At 40.9% G+C, this 20,195-nt stretch overlaps 1 protein-coding gene across 2 annotated transcripts in view; it reads left to right on the top strand.

Moving 5' to 3' along the window:
• Positions 1 to 79: 79 nt before the first annotated feature.
• Positions 80 to 20,195, top strand: part of tbck (TBC1 domain containing kinase) — a 34,791-nt gene continuing 14,675 nt past the window's right edge. The window contains exons 1-22 of one of the 2 annotated variants that reach the window (XM_046416801.1): positions 80 to 273; positions 635 to 834; positions 1,664 to 1,736; positions 2,067 to 2,181; positions 2,308 to 2,381; positions 3,058 to 3,199; positions 3,334 to 3,394; positions 3,487 to 3,548; positions 4,084 to 4,145; positions 4,377 to 4,525; positions 6,003 to 6,141; positions 6,247 to 6,346; positions 6,729 to 6,778; positions 6,906 to 7,035; positions 7,281 to 7,379; positions 7,468 to 7,530; positions 7,623 to 7,749; positions 7,958 to 8,008; positions 8,109 to 8,192; positions 9,107 to 9,192; positions 11,325 to 11,361; positions 15,315 to 15,476. In XM_046416801.1, coding sequence (XP_046272757.1) covers positions 642 to 834; positions 1,664 to 1,736; positions 2,067 to 2,181; positions 2,308 to 2,381; positions 3,058 to 3,199; positions 3,334 to 3,394; positions 3,487 to 3,548; positions 4,084 to 4,145; positions 4,377 to 4,525; positions 6,003 to 6,141; positions 6,247 to 6,346; positions 6,729 to 6,778; positions 6,906 to 7,035; positions 7,281 to 7,379; positions 7,468 to 7,530; positions 7,623 to 7,749; positions 7,958 to 8,008; positions 8,109 to 8,192; positions 9,107 to 9,192; positions 11,325 to 11,361; positions 15,315 to 15,476 — 2,059 coding nt within the window. In that variant the 5' untranslated portion in view covers positions 80 to 273; positions 635 to 641. Of the gene's footprint in view, positions 274 to 629; positions 835 to 1,663; positions 1,737 to 2,066; positions 2,182 to 2,307; positions 2,382 to 3,057; positions 3,200 to 3,333; positions 3,395 to 3,486; positions 3,549 to 4,083; positions 4,146 to 4,376; positions 4,526 to 6,002; positions 6,142 to 6,246; positions 6,347 to 6,728; positions 6,779 to 6,905; positions 7,036 to 7,280; positions 7,380 to 7,467; positions 7,531 to 7,622; positions 7,750 to 7,957; positions 8,009 to 8,108; positions 8,193 to 9,106; positions 9,193 to 11,324; positions 11,362 to 15,314; positions 15,477 to 20,195 lie in introns of both variants that reach the window. The other variant, XM_046416792.1, reaches the window with a different exon arrangement.

Here is a 20,195-nt window from a genome sequence, read left to right on the forward strand (position 1 = left end):
ATTCGCGGGGAAATATGAAAAAACACTTAAAGCACAACTTTGCTGAGATATATTTTTTTTAAATAGTGCGATTCATGATCCACGATCGTACTTGTGTTCTTAAAAAAATGTCTACCGTGCACTACTTTGTCGCACAAAAATAACGTCGTCGGTCACGTTCACTCAGCTGTTTCCATCGCATCGCAGAGGAAGGAAGGAATTCATTTCAAACACATTTTATCAATAATTTCAGGTTCATTCTGTCCACATGGCTCTACAGCCTTTTCGTTAAACGTGAGTAGAAACATTTTTGAGGTGTAATGCACTTCATTGCTTTACGGCCAGGACCAATTAGCAGTTATTTTAGGCTATTTTTTTATTCATTTGCACACACGGACACACCACTTTATCTGTTCTTTTCGAAGTTAATGTAGCTAACGTTAGAAGTATATGGTGTGTGCCTCCATGCATTGTGTTGTAGTAACACTGACAGTGTTAACCTGTCACTCAGACAGCTTTAACAGTGACTGAACATCTTTTTTATTTTTAAACCCCTGGCTAACACAGAACAGAATTTTCATTCCATTCATAGTCATGTATCGTCGCTCACATTTAACACTGAAATCTCTTCCACATTATCTGTGCTTCAGGTCAGTGGCGAGATGAGGCCCCTCAAAGACGCCCAGCTGGGGGCCTTCACCTTCTTTGCCTCAGCTCTCCCTCATGATGTCTGTGGAAGCAATGGCCTCCCTCTGACCCCCAACTCTATCAAAATCCTGGGTCGTTTTCAGATCCTCAAAACCATCACTCACCCTAGACTCTGTCAATATGTGGACATCTCCAGAGGGAAACACGGTATGAACTTCTGTCTTATCTTTTGTAAGGCGTTAAATCATATCCCTTCCTCCCGTTTTGTCACAATTTATTTCTTTTCAGTTAGTAATATTTTGTCCTTGATGTTTTCTCTCACTGAGCTTATCCAAAACATTAGTTGCATTTTATTTAGACAGTCAAGATAGAACTTTCTGATTCCATGATATCAGCTTTATGAGTTGATGACAATAGTCTTGTTTCGTCTTGTTGTTCTGTGTGGGATGCCTGTGTTGTGAATAGTTTATATAAAAGTTGGTATTTACAAGTGGTGAACACAGTGACATTGTGCAGGACTGCATTTTATCGTAGTCCAACACATTACAGCCTGTTCACATACTATTTCATTTGGTGAGGGGAAGCCCTCAGGAAAATAATAGAGAGTAGAGATGATTTTTGCCACCTAGAACTGTCACTCAGGAACTAAATTAGGTCTCTGGTTCCTCTATTCGAATGCAGCTTTAGTTCCTGAATTCCTTGAAAGGTTCTTGATCACCTGGGAAACTTCTGCTGTGGAAAAATACTAATATACATACTTTAATCCACTCCTCTGTAACAATCTTGTCAGAAAACCTTCTCTGATGGCTGTTGTTTTAGACTGTGTCTATTGTTTCATAGAGGTATTGTTAAGTTAAATATGTTTTTTTTCAACATAACAGAAGAATAATTCAACGCTAAAAGAGCATTTTTTTCACCACACTTTTTGTTGTTCAGTTTTTACACCAACAGCGTGCTTTCTCATGTGATTAAATTTAAGAAAATGTTTACAAACTCAGTTGTCTTATTTATAATTTGGTTTCTTCTTGCTCTATAGAAAGACTCATCGTTGTTGCTGAACACTATGAAAGCAGTTTAAATGATTTCCAAAAGCAGGGGAAAACAACCAGGTGAGATCAACATGAAAAATCCCTGTTAAATTTTCAGAAGTAATTCTAGTGTTTGTGGTGAGCCTGGTTGTTGTTTTCTCCTTTTACTTTCACTGGTGAGCAGCTTTCATTAAACCCTGTTCTGTTTATAAATGACATGGTGGGCACAGAATGTATTAAGCTTGCCATCTACTGGCTGAGTTAAGTTTTGGAATTGAGTAATTAGAATTTGTCTTACTTAAGTGTTGAAAATGTCGATAAATAATTATCATGTCTTTTCTTTGACCAACTGACCACTTCAGCCCCCGAAACGTTTTGATGCACTGTTATGTTTCTTTCTTTTTGCGTTAGCCCAGAGAAGGCGCTGCAGGTAGCTTATGAGGTCCTTGAAGGCCTGGAGTTTATGAATAAACATGGTATGGTTCACAGAGCCCTCAGCGCTCACAATGTGCTCATGGACTGCAAGGTAAAAATGAGTTGTTTCATGTGTGTGTGTGTGTGTCTTTGATTGAATGTCTGTGTAATTTAAGCACGATGAAATGATTTGTTAAATGTAATCCTATCATCCTAAGATAATTTTTTTTCTTTGTAGGGGAATGTCAAGCTGGGGAAGTTTGGCCTTTATCACATGACTGATCATGGGGCTGATGTAGATTTTCCCATTGGGTACGTCTTTCTCTCCTCATTCATCACAGAGAAAACTCCATTAGTGCTTTTCTGGAACTTTTCAGCTGGTGGGACTGAGCCATGTGAGCTGTCTGTTCAGGGTCAAAGGTTCCCTTGTATCTGTTTGCTGTTATTCAAATCATGAAAATGCAATTGACCATAACATTGATGCCTAATGGCCCATCCTTTTTTCATAGAAACCAGGTTTTGGAGCATCAAAATAGTTTCCCGGTTCAGGAACTGTAACCGATTATTGGACTTTTATCTTAATCCAAAGGCCTTTGCGTTCTACCGAGTATCTCTGTCTAATATCCTCCTGCAGATTGAAAAAAGGAATGATGGCACATACCCATGACTTTCAAGAAAACATCTGGATGGAAAATGTAATAAATGTAACTGACAAACAGCTATGCAGGTTTTTCTTAGGAGCCACTGAACATGCGTGGCTTAGCGATGCAAATGTGAGAATATGTCCTGATGGCATGACATTGATAAGACAAAGTGTGGCAGAAATCCAACAAATCTCACTAATGAATGAAAGCCTATTATGGGATGCTTGTCTGTACTGAGCTGACAAACCAGTTTAGTTCTATGGGTAATACTGGGTGTCTTCAACAGATGTTATTTTGAGGGTGACAAAGTAATGTGCTTATCTGCTCTGGGATCACCGCCTCAGGTACCCATCATACCTTGCTCCAGAGGTGATCGCTCAGGGCTCCTTCCACCCCAGTGACTCTTCCCACGATGAAGCTCCTTTGCCCTCAGGACCCAAGACTGATGTCTGGTCTCTTGGGGTTTTGCTCTTCGAATTATGTGCTGTAAGAATCCTTCATAAACCTCTTCATGCGAGAAGAGGACGTTCGTACAGTGCATGTTTTTTTTTTTTTTTTTTGCCTGAATTCAAGTGTGGATCATTTTCACCTGAAATTCTAATGCTGTTTATCAATTACAGGGCAGACGACTGCTGCACAATATTGATATAAGTGAGAGAATGAAATTCATTCTGACCTTGGGTAAGTGAAAAGGTTGTAATTATTGTAAGTACTGAGCAAAATGCTCTCAAGCTTAATTGGGCTCATGGTGTGCTACTGTTCATCTTTCTTAGGTTGCATGGATGACATTGTCACTGTCCTTGCTGAGGAACATGGTTGCCTGGATACCATTAAGGTAGAGTCTAAAGCCCTGGCTGCCTTGTTCTTAGTCAGTGAGATACTTGATGTATGAGGATATTTTTAGCTTGACAGTCATTTTTAATGGTCTTTTTGTGAGGAAGAAGCTATTAGCTGTTACCTGAAAATTAGGTCAGATAATTGGCATTAAAAGGCAACACATTAGTCATCATTACACGAGAGCTTTGCCTTATTCTGAAAGGTGAAGTATTGATGTTTCCTGAGGACCTGGAAATTATAGATTTTGTGAGTGTTTCAAAGTGTTGTGTGCAATCTAAAGGGTTGTTTTTATGTAAGCACTGCCTGTGTCACTTGCCAATCCCCATAATCATTGCAAACACAAATTTAATATGGTCCGGTAAGTTAGAGTTACACGGTTTTAGCTTTTAAAGTTGTTTGTTTAAATGTATTTTTGTGTAAGCATCCCTTAATCTTTCTTGACTTTTGTCAGATTATTGTAAGTTCAAATGTCTTTATTTTGTGTCCTGTAGCTATTTTTCATATTCTTTCACTCATGCAGTCATTTTTTCCAGGCGCTGCCCGAGAATGTTCTCGAGTTATTAAGGAAATGCTTGACTTTTCTTCCATCCAAAAGGTAAACACAGTCCCTGTTGGATATCATAACTTCTTGGAGGAAATTGGCTGTTTAGTTTTCTTGTTGACACGCATGTATGACAAAGTGAAATAAAACCAAAATAAACACACACAAGTTATTGCCTGACACTTTGTATAACTCTTTGTGTGATATCATGAATTGTCACTCATTACAACTTAGAGGCACGTTCTACTTTTGAGGATATTTTACAGTTATTTTATGTGTCCTCAGGCCGACCCCTGCAGAGCTGCTGGGAGACCCTGTGTTCAGTGGTGTCTCCTGCCTCTACACGCCCTTCCAGAAGCCTGTCAGCCTGTTCTCTTCCTCCCTACGCTGTGCACACCTGGAGCTCCCAGAGGACATCAGTGACCTTTGCAAAGGTCAGCTCTAACTATACACAACTGGACATGAAGCCTTACTCTCACACATTCGTACCACGTACGCACCAATCCTTCAGTCCTTCGCCCTCTTGAATCTCTTAAAGCTGAAGTGATTATCTGGAATTAGTTTTGATTAAGCATGCTCGTATTAATGTTAATAGTGGCACACAGATGGAAGTATTAAGTGTCAAGAAGCGGGTCAAAAGATCTAACTGAACGGCCAGTTTTTCTATTTGATACCTCAGATCATCTTTTAACTTGAGAACTTTTTCATGTTCTTGATGGTATATTTTTGACTTTTTTGTTCCAAACAAAAAACAAGTGGACTAAAGCACGCGCCAACTTTCCGTACCAGAGAGTTTCTTACTGCGGCCTAATTGGTGTTGTTGGAAATAGGCTCCCACCTCTTAATTCAAGAAGTCGCATGCAATTTAACTTGTTCCATTCTGTATTCGGTGAAACATACTAAATATAAAGGCCACCTGAAAATAAGCAGTACTAGATTCAAAGGTGGTCGTGCAACGCCACACAGGGAATCTCTTATCGATAAGCCTTGTTGTGGCCGTGTTCTGGTTGTCCGCCTGTCCCATTCTCGTGACCTAGCTTGAGGAAACGTCTTCAAATTTGGCACAAAAGTCCACTTGGACTTATGGATGAAGTGATTAGCTTGTGATCGGGAAAGGTCAGGGGTCACTGTGACCTCCCATCCATCTCATTCTCATGAATGTGTTATCTCAGGAGCAGAACAAACATCCACTTGGACCCAATGATGGACTGATTAGAATTTTGGTGTTCAAAGGTCACTGTGTTCTCACAATTCATGTTTTAGTCATAACTCAAGAATGCATGGGCTAAATATGACCAAATTTCACACAAATGTCTATTACGATGAGATGGTCAATCGATGATATTTTTGATCCAAGAGGTCCAAGTTCAGCTTCACTGTAACATCATAATATTCAACAAAAACGCTCTTCTGTCCATTTTTCAACACCATAACTCAGCAACAGAAGGGCAGATTGTGACCATATTTCACTCTTGGTCAGTTAGTACTAGAATTAGTGACGCTAATCTTGGGTGCCCACCTTGAAACCTTGCCGATTGTATAGATCTTCTTTGTTGTTGAGTTCATGTGTTACGTGGTTTTTTTAGACATGGATGGAGGCAGTAATTCAAGTTGATTCTCTTTTTCACGTACCGTTTTGTGTTGCCGGCACAAATGTTTTCCTTTGTGCTTTTCTTATTATTATTTCTTGTAAAATGTATATATAAATGTATATATAAACATGTATAACGTGTATAACCTTATCCTATAATTATCCGAGCAATATTGCATTGCCATATGTGTAAACATGTCTTGATGTGTAGAGATTATATTAGCTTTCTAATAAAGTAATCATTTGACTGCTCATGCTGCAGCACCACCTGTGCCTACTGGGAGGTGTTTACTGTTGAGTGTGTGTGTGTGTGTTGTCAGATGATGATGAAGACTACCTGTCAGAGCGAGCCATAGATGAGGTGTACCATCTGTGGTGTCTGGCGGGGGGAGACCTGGAAAAGGAGCTGACCAACAAGGAGATCATACAGTCCAAACCTCCAATCTGCACACTGCCCAAGTACATGACAAGTATTCATTTATACAGATGAAGGCATTTGCTAGTTTTAGGTGGTAATCAGACTTGGTGAAATGTCTCCCCCTCTCTCTTTCTGTCTGTCATTAGTTTTGTCCTGGAAGACGGGGAGTCATTTGGCCAGGGAAGAGATCGGAGTTTCTTGCTTGATGACACTACAGTGACGCTGTCTCTGTGCCAGCTCAGAAATGTAAGATAACAAACGTACCATCAGACATGTACGCTATCGTGTAAATGAATGCATACATTGCATAGCACTGGGGTTTGATGGCACATACACAGCACATTACATGCAGTAAAACACACAGAGGAGCAGTGGGCTGCCACTGTCAGGCGCCCGGGGAGCAAATCGGGGGTTAAGTGCCTTGTTCAAGGGCACATCAGTCAGCTAATGGAGGGGGGTGACATTTTTCTCATTAATCACTCCACCACACCCAGATTTTCCTGTCCGTTCGCACATTGTAAATGTGCTCTTGCCTTAGAACGCTGTTGATCCATGATGCTGTCGCACGCAGCAGTTTTGAATCGAATTTCACCTTAATTGTGAATCCATGTTATGTTTTTTTTTTCAGAGACTGAAGGATGTTGCAGGAGAAGCCTATTACCCTCTACTGGAAGACGAGTAAGCAGTCTCCATCCCGAACTTGTCGCTTTCGTCCTCTGCTCCCCTGTCACACCACACCATCATTATTTTTTTTTTTTTTTTGGCTTGGGTAACGTCATATTTCTTTCACGTCTCCCTCCTTCAGACAGTCAAGCCTGCCCCAGTCCAACAGCAGCAATGAGCTGTCGGCCACTGTCACGCTGCCGCTCATCATTCGTGAGAGAGACACCGAGTACCAACTCATCCGCATCATCCTCTTTGACAGGCTGCTCAAGGTCTGGGCACCATACAAATTTATAGATAGACACACACACACACACACACACAGACACACGAGGAGACACTCGTGATGCTAGACACATGAGCATATCTGTCCCAATTAGAGAAAATGCCAGAATATGCCACAGCCTGATGATTGATTCAACTCGAGCATTATTTCCTGTATTTGCAATAGTAATTATTAAGTGGGTTATTGTTGAATTAAAGCTGGGTAATATATTGTTTATTGTTTGCTCTTCAGGCCTATCCTTACAAAAAGACCCTGGTGTGGAAAGAGGCCCGAGTGGATATTCCCCCTCTTGTTCGAGGCCTGGCTTGGGCTGCGCTGCTGGGCATTGAGGTGCAAGAGAAATTTTACTTGTGTGTTGAGAAAAGGTGCCATTTTAACATTGTTTTTGACACTTTTCTTTCTTTCTTTTTTAACACAGGGAGACATTCAAGCCAAATATGAGAGCATAGACAAGGATACTCCCATACCGACGGACAGACAGGTAAGTTATTGGTTTAACAGCAGTAAGTTTTAGTTTAGAATGAATTTAGCGTCATTCTTTCTTTGGGTGCCTTTTTCTGTGCATGTTTGCAGATTGAGGTGGACATCCCTCGCTGCCACCAGTACGATGAGCTCCTGTCGTCTCCTCAGGGCCACGTCAAGTTCAGGCGCGTGTTGAAAGCCTGGGTCGTCTCCCACCCCGATTTGGTCTACTGGCAGGGTCAGTCACTCCCCTGTGGATTTCTTTTACTGTCTCAGAATACTGTTTTGGTTCTCAGATTTTCCTCCTTTCATCCATACTGTTTCCTATTGTACTAAGCATGACTGGGCACTAGATGGTGCTCATGTCACACCTTGTAAATTCCAATTTCCCCCCCGGCTGTGGCTATGTGACCCTATACAGTAATTATGTATTTTCATTATTTCAGGTTTGGATTCACTTTGTGCTCCATTCCTCTACTTGAATTTTAATAACGAAGGTGAGAATTTCTTATTCCTTTAAATAATTTGAGTGTTTTATTTCTACTTTACTTTTGTTCTGTTCAGCTACCTTTCATACTTGTGTCATACTCTTCACAGCCCTGGCATATGCATGCATGTCTGCCTTCATTCCCAAATACTTGTACAACTTCTTCCTGAAGGACAACTCTCATGTCATTCAAGGTGAGATATACTAGAATAGCACTTGTTTTATTCGTGGATAAGTTATAGATGCATAAATTAAAGACTCTTTAGAAAATGAGGCCATTTTCGATAGTGTTTCAACTTCAGCTACCCAGTATTTTTGAACTAAAGTAGTCAAATGCTGCGCTGCAAGTAAAGTAATAACTGTTAAATATGGTCAGAGCATTCGGCTAAGTTAAAAAACATATCATCAGCATTATCGGCTGGTATAGGACATCAGGCAGTCAGTTCAGTGTTGATTAAATTTTGCCTTTGTGTTGTTCCTAAGCTGTGAAAACTAATTTAGGCATGTCTTAATGGAGTCTGCAGCTGAGCTGCATCATTTAGAGAGATAGGGGAACGAACGAAACTGCAAAGGCCTGCAGAGAAATGTTGCAAGCAATTCTTATGCGACCGATAAACAAGTACCCCGTACACCTCTTGAACTTTGTGGGGAATGTGGCTATTATCCTTTCTCTCCGCTACTCGATGCCCTGGAGAGTGTGCTAATGTTTATCTCTCTGTTCAGAGCTCCTTTGTTGACGTACCGAGTGAAAAAATGGTGGCAGCAGGGCATTACACTGCAGGAGTTTCCGTTTGACACGTACAGAAGTTGGTTTCCAAGGTTCTGTAGTGGATCAGCCGTCTGACTGCAACATATTTGGCGTTCCGTCTCGTCTTTTGATCATTTAAAAAAGATTAAAAAAAAAACAAATGCATTCCAAAATTTCCACTCTCCTCAACAGTCTCTTGTTGTAAGGTCCTGATTTACTAAAGCCAGTCATTATTAGCTAAGTTTGTGTATGTTTATATATTGTGTCATACCTCTTGCCCTCTTACTGTTGACTGTAAAGTCTTGTTCGGTGAAGCGCACTTTCAGGTTTATAGTACACAGCATTTTGTCTCTGTTTCAGAGTATTTGACAGTCTTCTCCCAAATGATTGCCTTCCATGACCCAGAGCTAAGCAACCATCTAAATGAGATTGGCTTCATTCCTGACGTAAGTTACCAATGAGGGCAAGTACCCTGACACATTTACGACAGTAGGCAGAAGTACTAGGATAACAACACTGTCTTCTAGTGCAAGTTTCCCTTTAGTGGGAAGTCAGAGGTAACAAGAAATTATTTCAGTTTCTGGTTTCACACCAGGGGCCATCCATAGATTACCATGTATGTCTCTTCATTGTCATTGACATTTTTCGCTTCACGTCCTTCTTTGCAGAATTTGTGGCAGGGTTCAAGTTCTCCCTATAGTCCATGGTGGTGATTTATACGGCGACTGATGTCTGCCAGGCTCACTTAACGTCCTCCCCAGGCTAACCTTATTTCTCTTACTGTGTGCCACTTCTTCCTGCCCTTTGCTTTCCTCTTTACAGCTCTGCTCAGACGGCGACAAGGTTAAAGTCTACTGTCTCTCTGTGGCTTCAGTTGGTGTGCTGATGAATGTGTGTCATCTGTGGACCGTCCTGTGGGACATTACCCGATGAAAAGTGGGGTCTTTATCATTGAGGGGTCGGGGATTTAAGCGTCCTCCTCGTCGTTGCGGTTTCTGATACTGCAACTCCTTTTGTAAAGCAGCGCAAGTGAAGCACACATAACTGTGCTTGCTGATTGCCTGTAATAATTTCAAAGTGTTTCAGGAAGAAAGAAAGTCATGAGATATTTCTTGCATGAATGTTGCCTGTAGGTGTTAGTGCTATTTTTTTCTAAGCAAAGCTTTACCTTGAACAGATGTCCCTTAGAGATTCTACGTGCTGCTCATCCGCAGCTCAGACTGGGATCTTCAAAGAAATAACATGCTCTGATGATGCTGACTCGACACTTACTAGCACGACCAGCATTGACTTGCCTTTCAAAGGAGACTTTGTAGGTCTGTTTTTATTGTTAGGCCAGAATAATATTGGAACAAGCTTTGTTGCTACAGCTTACATAGTTGATGTCAATCCCGGTAATTAGACTTTACACACCATAAACTCTCCTGTTCTCTGTGAACTTCAGAGAACACTCCGAGCTGTTGTTGTACTGAGGCAATAAATCCATCGGCCCTAAAAGACCAAGTGTCACTGCAGTATGAAATGGATTTGATTTTCCCATATATGCATACCAAAACATGTTTAGCTTAATGCAGTTTGTCTTCCAGAAAAATCTTGATCTTGTGCAAGCATGCAGAAACCACAAGTAATCTTTGACAATGTTTCCGTGTTCAAGGACTCCGTTCCAGTTATGCCTTAAATCCATCAGCAGAGAGTCAGATTGCATGTGGCCAGTGGTTTAATTCAGGCCATTCTCAATTTGGCCACATCTCCCCTCCTGGGTTTGCCATTTACACCTACACTAATCCAATCTGGCTGGACTCGCAGTCCTGCTGCCGAGCAGTTGAAATTGAGGCTGAGACTTGGAATGCAGTGGCTCTCCCTCTCAGGCTCATCACTCGTGGGCTCAGAAGAGGTCTACTGAACACTCACCAGCTCCCCTCCAATTAGCTATCAATTAACTGGCTGAGATAAGCTCCAGTATTCTTGCCCGCTCTGCTCCAGACCCTTTCGCTGCTGAATAATGCACAGCCCCAGCGATGGTCGCCAGCAGTTGGCAGGTGTCATAACAGGTGGTAAATGGTAGGCTATGCATGCTGGTATGGGAGTGTGGGAGTGTGTGTGCGTGTACACGGTCATTAATTTCAATTTTATGCATTTCCTCTTGGGGATGGTGTGGAATGGAGAGAGTGAAGTCAGAGAGAAAAGAATACAAGATGGCATAATGAGATTTTCTGTTAGCTTTCTCCCCACTGACTAATAACCAAACTCAGCAGTTTGAGCTTAATTGCCTTTTCTGTTCCTCAGAGGCCGTAGAGATGTACAGCTGTGTGTGCTGCTTTTCTTAAAGGAAGAAAAATCTCTCCAGTGAGGAAGCAGTTCAGTTCAGTTTTCATAACTTTGAAAACGCTTGGAACGAACATTTTCTTGTTTCATTGTATGCAATGGAAGACATTAGGGATGAATACAACCATAACCGTAATTGTACAACCAATAATGTGAACCTTGTGATGTACCGAATATTACATACAAATGAATACTTCACTATGTCATAAATGTGCTAATGTGTTGCTATTTCTTTTTTTTTTTCTCACCACAGCTTTATGCTATTCCTTGGTTCCTGACTATGTTTACACGTAAGTAACTTTGCTTTTCCCAATGCTGACATGATGTGCCACTGTGCATACTACAAAACTTTCAGAGGGTATTTTCTGAGTCTGCTTCAATTAGAGTATCAATGAAAGAGAGAAAAGGTCAGCGGCTTCGGTACGGACAAGTTCTGTGCTTTTTCTGGTGGTGACCTTTAATCCAGCTGCTAATTAATTCCAGTCCTAAAGGGAAAGGACTCCACCAGTCCAGCTACTACCTCTGTTGACACCAACACATCTTTATCTTTATTTTATGTTTCTCTGAATTCATTTGAAAAAAATTCCAACACGGAGTTGATGTGACGGCTGTTTGTAGGAATGTTTCTCCTTCGCATGGGAAAAGGTCAGGCAGCCGAGCACAAGCCACAAACACAACAAATATTTCAAAAAGATCTTAACTTTAAGTGCTTCACCAACTTTTCCAGAGTTTTCAGCCACATTGTACAGCCTACATCAGTGGCTGGGGTTTGCTCTGTTGTCATAGTTGATCTATAAGAAGATTCATGACAGCTGATGCAGATGTCAAATTCATATTTCAGGTGCAGTTGATCGACTGAGTTGACTTTGTAACTCAGAGGCTTTAAAACCAGTGCGAAAACTAATTCCATTTAATCAAATACCGTTCTTGCATACAGTTCAAGAGTGTTATTACTTCACTAATTTGATTTAATTTTGTGACACTTCAATTTCCACCCACCTGTGATTTTTGTCCTGCTGACCAGTTGGTCTGCAACACTCTTCCCACAATTTGAAATGACAGAAATAGATGGCAGATATTATTCTGTAAGGGTTTTATTGTTTTGTATGTGTTGTTGTTTTTTTTTCATTTTTGAAGAGAAACGTATTTTGCATGCAGACACGCGTCTGTGCCGAGTGTCACATCTCTGTGACTAAACAGAGTGGCAGAACTGGGCTGTGGACTGTGCAGGCTTATTATAGCGCTCCCTGTGGGCCAGCCTGCATCTAGCAGTAAATGGTGACTCACCAAGACTACTAATGCAGTGGCCAGAGGTGCTCGTATCCTCTGGGGTACTTCTGCCCTGGCCAGTGGGCATGTGGATGGATTGAAGGGTAGCTCAAGTGATTTGGAAAAAATAGATAAAGATAATTAATCTAAATAATTAGCTAAAGTTAATAGATAAATGGTTACAATATTCAGCTTTTCCATCTGAATGTAGTACAAACTCAGTTAAAATTGATCAGTTATACAAATTTTTATGATTGCTAGTTAAATAACATCCAGTTTTCAAAAATGTATCCGAATTTATTAAAATAAATGAAGTAGGAACGTAAGTGGTGGTGTTGATGAGTTCCTCAGACTGTAGGGGGTTCATCTTACAAAAAAACAAAAGGTTGTTATCACTCAGCTATTTCAAAAATATTGATTTCAGTGTCATGATTTTACAATCAGCTGCAGCCCACGATAAGATTTTTGAGCCCATAGTAAAAATGGAAAAATCCAATATGCATAGATCCTTTGGTAGGATGTTACAAACAAAATCAATTCCATGTGCTGAGTTCCAGGATGGAAAAATAAAAAGCCTTTGATAAATATGGATTTAATACATTATAAAAATGCATCTACACTTATCTGCAAACAGGAGAACCTTTAAGAGGTTGCAATGTATTTTTTTATTATGCCCATATCATTAAAGATGTTTTTATTTTATATTTTACACTTTGCAATACATTCACTTTTAGAATCTTCACTGTCCTAAATTGGATTTTGTAAGCCACATCTTGTCCATGATTTTTTTTCCCCCTCGTTAATGTAACTTTAAGATCACCTGTGAATATAAGGGTCACTTTAAATAGTCCTGCTGCTGGTCTTTGTTTCCTCGAGGTTCTGGAGTTCAGCAGAGCGAATAGCTTTGACAAAAAGAGAGGGGAATTGTACATATTAAGAAAAAATGATCTCTCTAATAAAATCCATTACAAATAGTCGTGCTGTATCTTCTATCTTTGGAATTTTGTATTGTATTGTGAGGGTGTTGAAAAGTGTTGATTCAATGAGAGAGTGTAGCTCATGATGTTAAATTGGACTGCGTTATGTTCTGTGGGTTTGTCATCTCTCAATATCTGAATGGAATAAAACTAGCAATAATTAAGGTACCACTCAGAGCCCAGTGACGGGAGTGCCTGCAGTTCCGTGATAATTATTTTTAGATGTTGCTGTCTACATGTTTGAGATGCTGCAGAGCAAATTTGCTGAAAACTGGATGGTGAATCTACTAGTAGCACACATTGAGTTTATATTTTACTGGGCAAAATTTAAATTTGACAAATGTAAAGTGACATGAATCTGGATTTCAGCATTTTTTTTTTCCTGTGCACCAGCGAGCAACTATTTGATTGATGAAGCTTGACAGCTGCGAGTCATCTGTTTTCCGAGTTTAAACAAAAGTAACGAATAAGAGTCTCAAATAAGAAGTTTCTGGCAAAGTACTTGGACCTCTACAGAGAAAGGTTCCATAATTGCAGGTTTGCTGGCTTAATTGCAGAAATTTAAATGTATTTGTGGATTCCAGTTAACAGTCTGAACGCGTCATTTCACCTTCTGGGCTACAGCAGAGGTACATTAAGGTTTTATTTTGGCTGTTTCTCAGCATGCAGCCTGTCAGCTGATGGCAGCATCACACTTTTATTGTTCTGCAGAGGGCTGTAGGAGTTCTGAATTATGATCCTATTAGCAAGGGTCACAGATGAATGTTAGAAATTAAATGATATGCGGTTAACCTCTGTGTCTTCCAGGTACAGCCCCATCATACGATGTTCAACTGTTTGAATAACTTTTTGCCTTCTTGATACAGTTTTTAGCTCCTTGCATTTGAAGCTGGCTAGTGTGCAGACTAAACCGAATCTGACACAACCTGTGCTGTACGCTAATTGTAGCCAAATTGATTTCAAACTTGGGCTTTGCAGTGGGATATTTCATTCATCAGTTAAGCACACACACACACACACACACACACACACACACACACACACACACACACACACACAGAGGCTTCTGTGGTGGAGAGTGTCAGGTGTGACCCTTTTACCCCTTATCCTCCCCCTGAGGCAGTGTGTGAGTCCAGTATTCAGGAGATGTGCCCCCCTGACTGCTAATGTCCCCAATCCAATATGAGACAAGGTTGGAGGGTCATCTTCCATTCACACACACACACACACAATCTCAGACACTCTGCCTGTCACTCACACACACCAGTCTGTTCAGCTGACTGCTAATGTGGCGTGGACCCTCCGAGGTATTTTCTCACCGCTCCTGCTCTCTCAGCCACAGTCAACACTCTGCCCACACACACACACACACACACAAACACACACGTCTTCTGCCTTGCATCCCCCATAACAAACCGAGGGATGATGATATAAACAGGTGGACAGTACTGGTTCTCATGCATAAATCTCAACAGGAAAGAAGCATTAAATTTTAGAATACTGAAAGCAATATGACTGAAATACTAACTACAGCCGGATGCATTATCAGGATGTGGTTTTATTTGGCTTGAAACAACCCGTGCAGGTTCCTCGCACCAAAGCTGCTCAGCCCCCTGATGTTCTTCCTGTCATTTTTCCACAACAACACCCACCTAAAAACATTTTCCCAGCTGCCTCCCCCACATCAAAATATCCCTCCAGGCAACCTCGCCAATTCACAATATTGCCTAGTGAGGTTCTCATTTTAAAACCATAGAGCCACTTTAAGTAAATGTGCTAAGTACACATAAATCACGCTCATTATACCCATATTTGCTATATTCCACATATACTTTGGTAGCAGGGACAAAAAGAATTTCACTGCACATTGTACTGTGTATGATTGTAACTAACACTAAAACTATCTTATACTCACCCTGCCATTGTCCTGCTTCCACTACCCTGTTTGAATTTTCAGGCATTATATAAAATCTCCTCTTTGTTGTGTTTGTGTACAGATGTGTTTCCACTGCACAAGATCTTCCACCTGTGGGACACACTGCTGCTGGGTAACTCCTCTTTCCCCTTCTGTATTGGCGTGGCCATATTGCAGCAACTCAGAGACCGTCTCCTGGCTAATGGCTTCAATGAATGCATACTACTCTTCTCTGACCTGCCAGGTGAGCGTATGAGGTGGTATTTTACATTTTTTGCAAGTACAGAATCTCCCTTTTATCCCTCTTTTCAGGTGCATTCCATACTCATAGGCTATGGAGTCAAAATCCTTTATTTTCCGTCTCCATTTAGTTGTAGAGTTTCTGCAATTATAAACGAGCGAAAATCACACAGAAATAATTTTTGTCTGCCTTTCCAAAGCCTTTCTCAAAGGTTGTCTGTGTGTATTGGCAGCTGGCGTTTGCAGGAGTCTGTTCCTCAGAGTACTAATGTGTGCTGATGTGTGTGAGTTAATGATATCTTCAAAGCTGGCAGCTCTGCACTCCCACACAGACAAACTCGCTCCTTGATGTGCTCTAGGCCTGCCATGCTTTGCCCCGCATCTGTCGAGCACTCAACCCACTGCACCCCGGGAATAGTGTGGCACAACAGTCACAACCTCTACGGTCCTCCGCTGTTCCCATCACTTATCTTCCTTCAGAGCTTTGAGTCTGTCTTTAGTGCACACTGTTTAACCATTTGCAAGTATTGTTGAAGTAAGTTATTGCTTTTGGGCTCTTAAGGCCTATCAAACATGAACCGGAGAGGCTAAATGGCACTTTGAAAAGCAAATGCAGAAAGTGAAAGACATGTAAAAATAAAGCCATGGGTTAACATGGGAATGTGAGGCTTGCAGGCTGCCTGAAGCAATGATATGCATCGCTCATACAAATATACTGAGACTTGCACTAACACAGGTTGACTACTCCAGCTGTAAAAAGCATTGCATGTTGACATACCTGCATTGGTTTTATGTATAGTTTTGTCCCTGCACTCATTACAAATAATAATGCACATTGGAAATTGCAGTTCTTGAACCCCTCGTTATGCCACCTAAGTGACATGTCACTATAGTGCAAAAATTGGGTGTTGGAGGGGATCAAACAGGTGACAAACATGGAAATATAGTCCTTTAACACTGCAATGTGGTTGTCCATCCCTGCAGGCTTCAGTGTCATACCAGCACAAGAAGTAATTCTGCCACTCTTTTAAACAAGACACAGAAGGAGGGCCAACAAATCAAGGGAGGATTCGGTGGCCTGATTCTAATCACACAAGCTTGATGGAAATGCATAATTATTAGCTTTGCCCTCTTGGTTAAGTACTTTTAACAGAGCGACTCCCAGTCCACAGGGTTTTTAACTGTGCATAGGCACACACTGACACATTGCCCCAGGGACTTTGATGTTTCTCTCGATTGTCTGTGTCACCCAGAGTGAAGACTCCCAACAGTGTCTCTTAAAACCCTCTTTGCTGCTCCTTTTCAGTCGCACAAAGCGATTACTTCAGCAAAGTATCGGTGGCATAAAATCCGAGAGCGGCATTCATAATGTATGTCTTCAGAATGTACCTCTCGCCTGGGGGATAACTCAAAGAATTTCACTTTAAAACTCTATTTCCAAATGTTGTTTAGACCTCTGTTTTGAAAGTGAAAGGCAGAATGACACTGGGGTTTTAAAACCAACAGAGACGGAGATGATTTGTCCAAATGGGATGCTGAAAAAAACTAAGGTCAGCGGCCTCCCCTTCTGCCTAGATTCAGTGTTGCCATACTTCACTGTGTTATAATGCTGAAGCCCAGCAGATTCATGCGATGAGGCGGAAGGGAAGAGGAGAGCCAGTTCTCCTTATAAAGGTAAAATATGTTGGCCTGGAGCTGCAGTCAGCTTCTTTGGCACAATTGCCTGAGAGAGTGGCTCCTACTGCCAGCATGCTTCAGTATATCACTGCCAGCCTTATTATCGCAGCTTGTGTATACCTGGGTAGTTACAGTGTAGTATCTGGCACTCTCTCCAAACTATATTAGGAATGAATTCTGGGCTGGAGGCTGACCTCAAACAGGACTTGTTTACTTTAGCTTCCAGCCATGTTCTGGCCCACACTCAAGATCGTTTTATATAACTTGTTACAGAAACGAACTGTTAAACCCAATCGAATACCAAACTGTTCAGTTATATTTGTCACCTCTGCTACATACGAGACTGTACGCTTATTCGCCTGGCTAATGCAGGATTTTTATTTTTTATTTTTATTTTTTTAGCCATGCTAGTGGAATGGCACCAGAGATGGTAATATCTATCCATCCATCAAACTGTAATATCACAACAGCTAGGGGGATGGATCGCCGTGAAAATTCATACAGATATTTTTGGTTCCCAAAGGATGAAGCAGACTGACTTTGGTCATCCCTGACTTTTCTACAATCACCACCATCAGTTTGAAATTTTGACCAAACTCCTGCTAAACTAGTGACATGAATAACTCAGCCTCCTCAGCTGTACTTTATGATAAACTAATAAGGTGACTATGTTGTGTTGATCTTAGGATTTAGCCCAAAGCACTACTGTACAAAAAGTACTACTGCACTGTGTACAGCTTCAAAGGGCTGCGAACATATCAGTAAACTGTTACTGTTCCAGATATGAGCATGCCCACACACACACACACACACACACACTCAAGTGAACTTGAGTTATGGTAGATATCTTGTGATTTGTGACCCACACCTGCTCCTTCCTGCCATTGGGTGTGGAGAACTGTTGTCCGCATATAACTACACAACTGAGGCTACATTCATTTGTTTCAGCGCAGGCTCCACATGCTTACAGCCACAGCAACGGTGGTTGTGGGAAGCCAGAAAAACATATTCTGTTGCTTCCTGGACATTATAAAAGAAGAAAAATAGACTCACCCCAATTTATGCAGTGCACAGGGAAAGAGAAATCAAAGAGAGCATTTTTGGAATAAGATTTTTTTTCTAACCATAATCAAAAAATACAGTTTGCTGATTTTATCAAACTGTTAGTGCAAACTACTAAAATGTTGTATTTACTGTATTTGCACTGTGGGACTTCTACATATAAATGAATGTTGATTACATTCAAGCCCTTGCCAAATGAGTTCACACCATGTTCATTAAACCTACCACTACCAGACACATCTCTCACACTGCAGGTTTAAATTAATTTTAAAATTAAATTTCAATTTTAAAATTTAAAGTGGGTCGTCAAACAGTTTAGTGACTACCTGAAGCTGCTTCTGTAGGAGTACATCATTTTCCACTTCATGTCAGGCACACATCATCGTTGACATTTTTGTTAATTTTAGCCTGTGCCTGATGGAAATCTGTATTTAGTGGTGATGGCTGTCTCAGTGATTAAAAAGGCAAAGGTTCTGCGTTATGCATTTTGACTTTTGGAGAAATGGATGAACTTTGAAAGATGGTCAAGTAGGCTTGACATTCAGTTTAGGGTTTTAAAAAAAATGTCTGCTTTCTTTCTACTTCTGTCTGAGACTGTACAAAGTAACAGTCAAGATAACGTTACAGGACAGTGGCTCTTAAATGATTCTGACACACACACACTCTCATTCCCTCCTTCTAGGCACTAAATGGAGCCAGTGACAATAATTCTCAGTGACAAGCCTATTACACATAACACTGTGAAGTCTATAGTTGCCAATATTCCAACGAAGACGAGAGGTCTAGATTTAAGGGAAGTGATACAGACTGTGAGGTCATGTCCAACCACTTGCTCCCCAAACTGTCAATTTGTCAGCTGAGTTATGTATATTGTAAATCAATATCCTTCACACAGCTTTCTCCTCACACATGTTACTGAGGTCATCCTGACTCTCCAGGCCATCATGAGAGGCTAAAGCATTTTCTAAATTACTTCCAGTTAAACTTTGGGAATGATACTGCAAGTGGTACATCCGACTCTGAAATAGAATCAAATGTGAAATAGGTAAGACATGTGCCGCAACATTTTACCTCTGAGCCAGCAATACATCTCAGTCTGCCATTTACTGGCAATTAATCTCATTTTGTGAATCCCATTTGCTTAGTGTTATTGCCTTGGGTGATCTATAACTTTCTCTTGTTTGGAGACTTCATTGATTCACAATGGACCAGAGAGGCTCTCCGGCTGACAGGAACCGTGTGTTTACTGATGATGCAGCGGCATTTGCCTTCACGGGACATTAGCATCTGTCTCGGTGAGCAAAGCGGGGCACAGAACTGATGAGCTGTAGTTATAAACCTTTACTTCTGAGAAAAACAACCACGAGCTGCTCAAAGCGCTCGAGGCAGCCTTGCACACAGTGATACCTAGAGAACACGTGCAGAAGGGAACTTTGATGTTGAAGGTTTAGTGGCAAATTTGGCATCATATGCTTGCATTTACATTAAGAATCTGGCTGATAGTTTGGTCCGGAACATTTTGAAACCAGAGTAAAAATAAAATAGGTCGAAATCCTGTTACAGGCAACGTGGATAACATGGGTTTCTGACAGTATTGATCTAGGGCCGAATTTATTAATAATCTTAGATTCTCTCCAGGAAATGTTACTACATCTACGTCTATAAATCCTCAAACCTTAGAGAACCTGAGAGTGATTTTTGAGCTTGTTAGACTTACTGTTAGCAGGGAGTGGAAGTTTTCATTTGAGAATGACTGACAGTGAGTGTTTAATGACACTCAGGACTGTAAAATTAAATTATAATATAGTTAGTTTTTTATGAGTGGTTCTTGCATACAGTAAACACATTCAGAAGACTTTCCAGCTCTCCTTTTTACTATTACATACAAGGAAAAGGAAAAACAAACCCACAAAATAGCGTTGTGTGTATGTGTGATAATTTTCTTGTGCACAGTGTATGTGTCGTGTTGATTTACACCTTCAGT

The sequence above is a fragment of the Scatophagus argus genome, chromosome 2 (assembly GCF_020382885.2).
Source record: "Scatophagus argus isolate fScaArg1 chromosome 2, fScaArg1.pri, whole genome shotgun sequence".
Lineage (NCBI taxonomy): Eukaryota > Metazoa > Chordata > Actinopteri > Scatophagidae > Scatophagus > Scatophagus argus.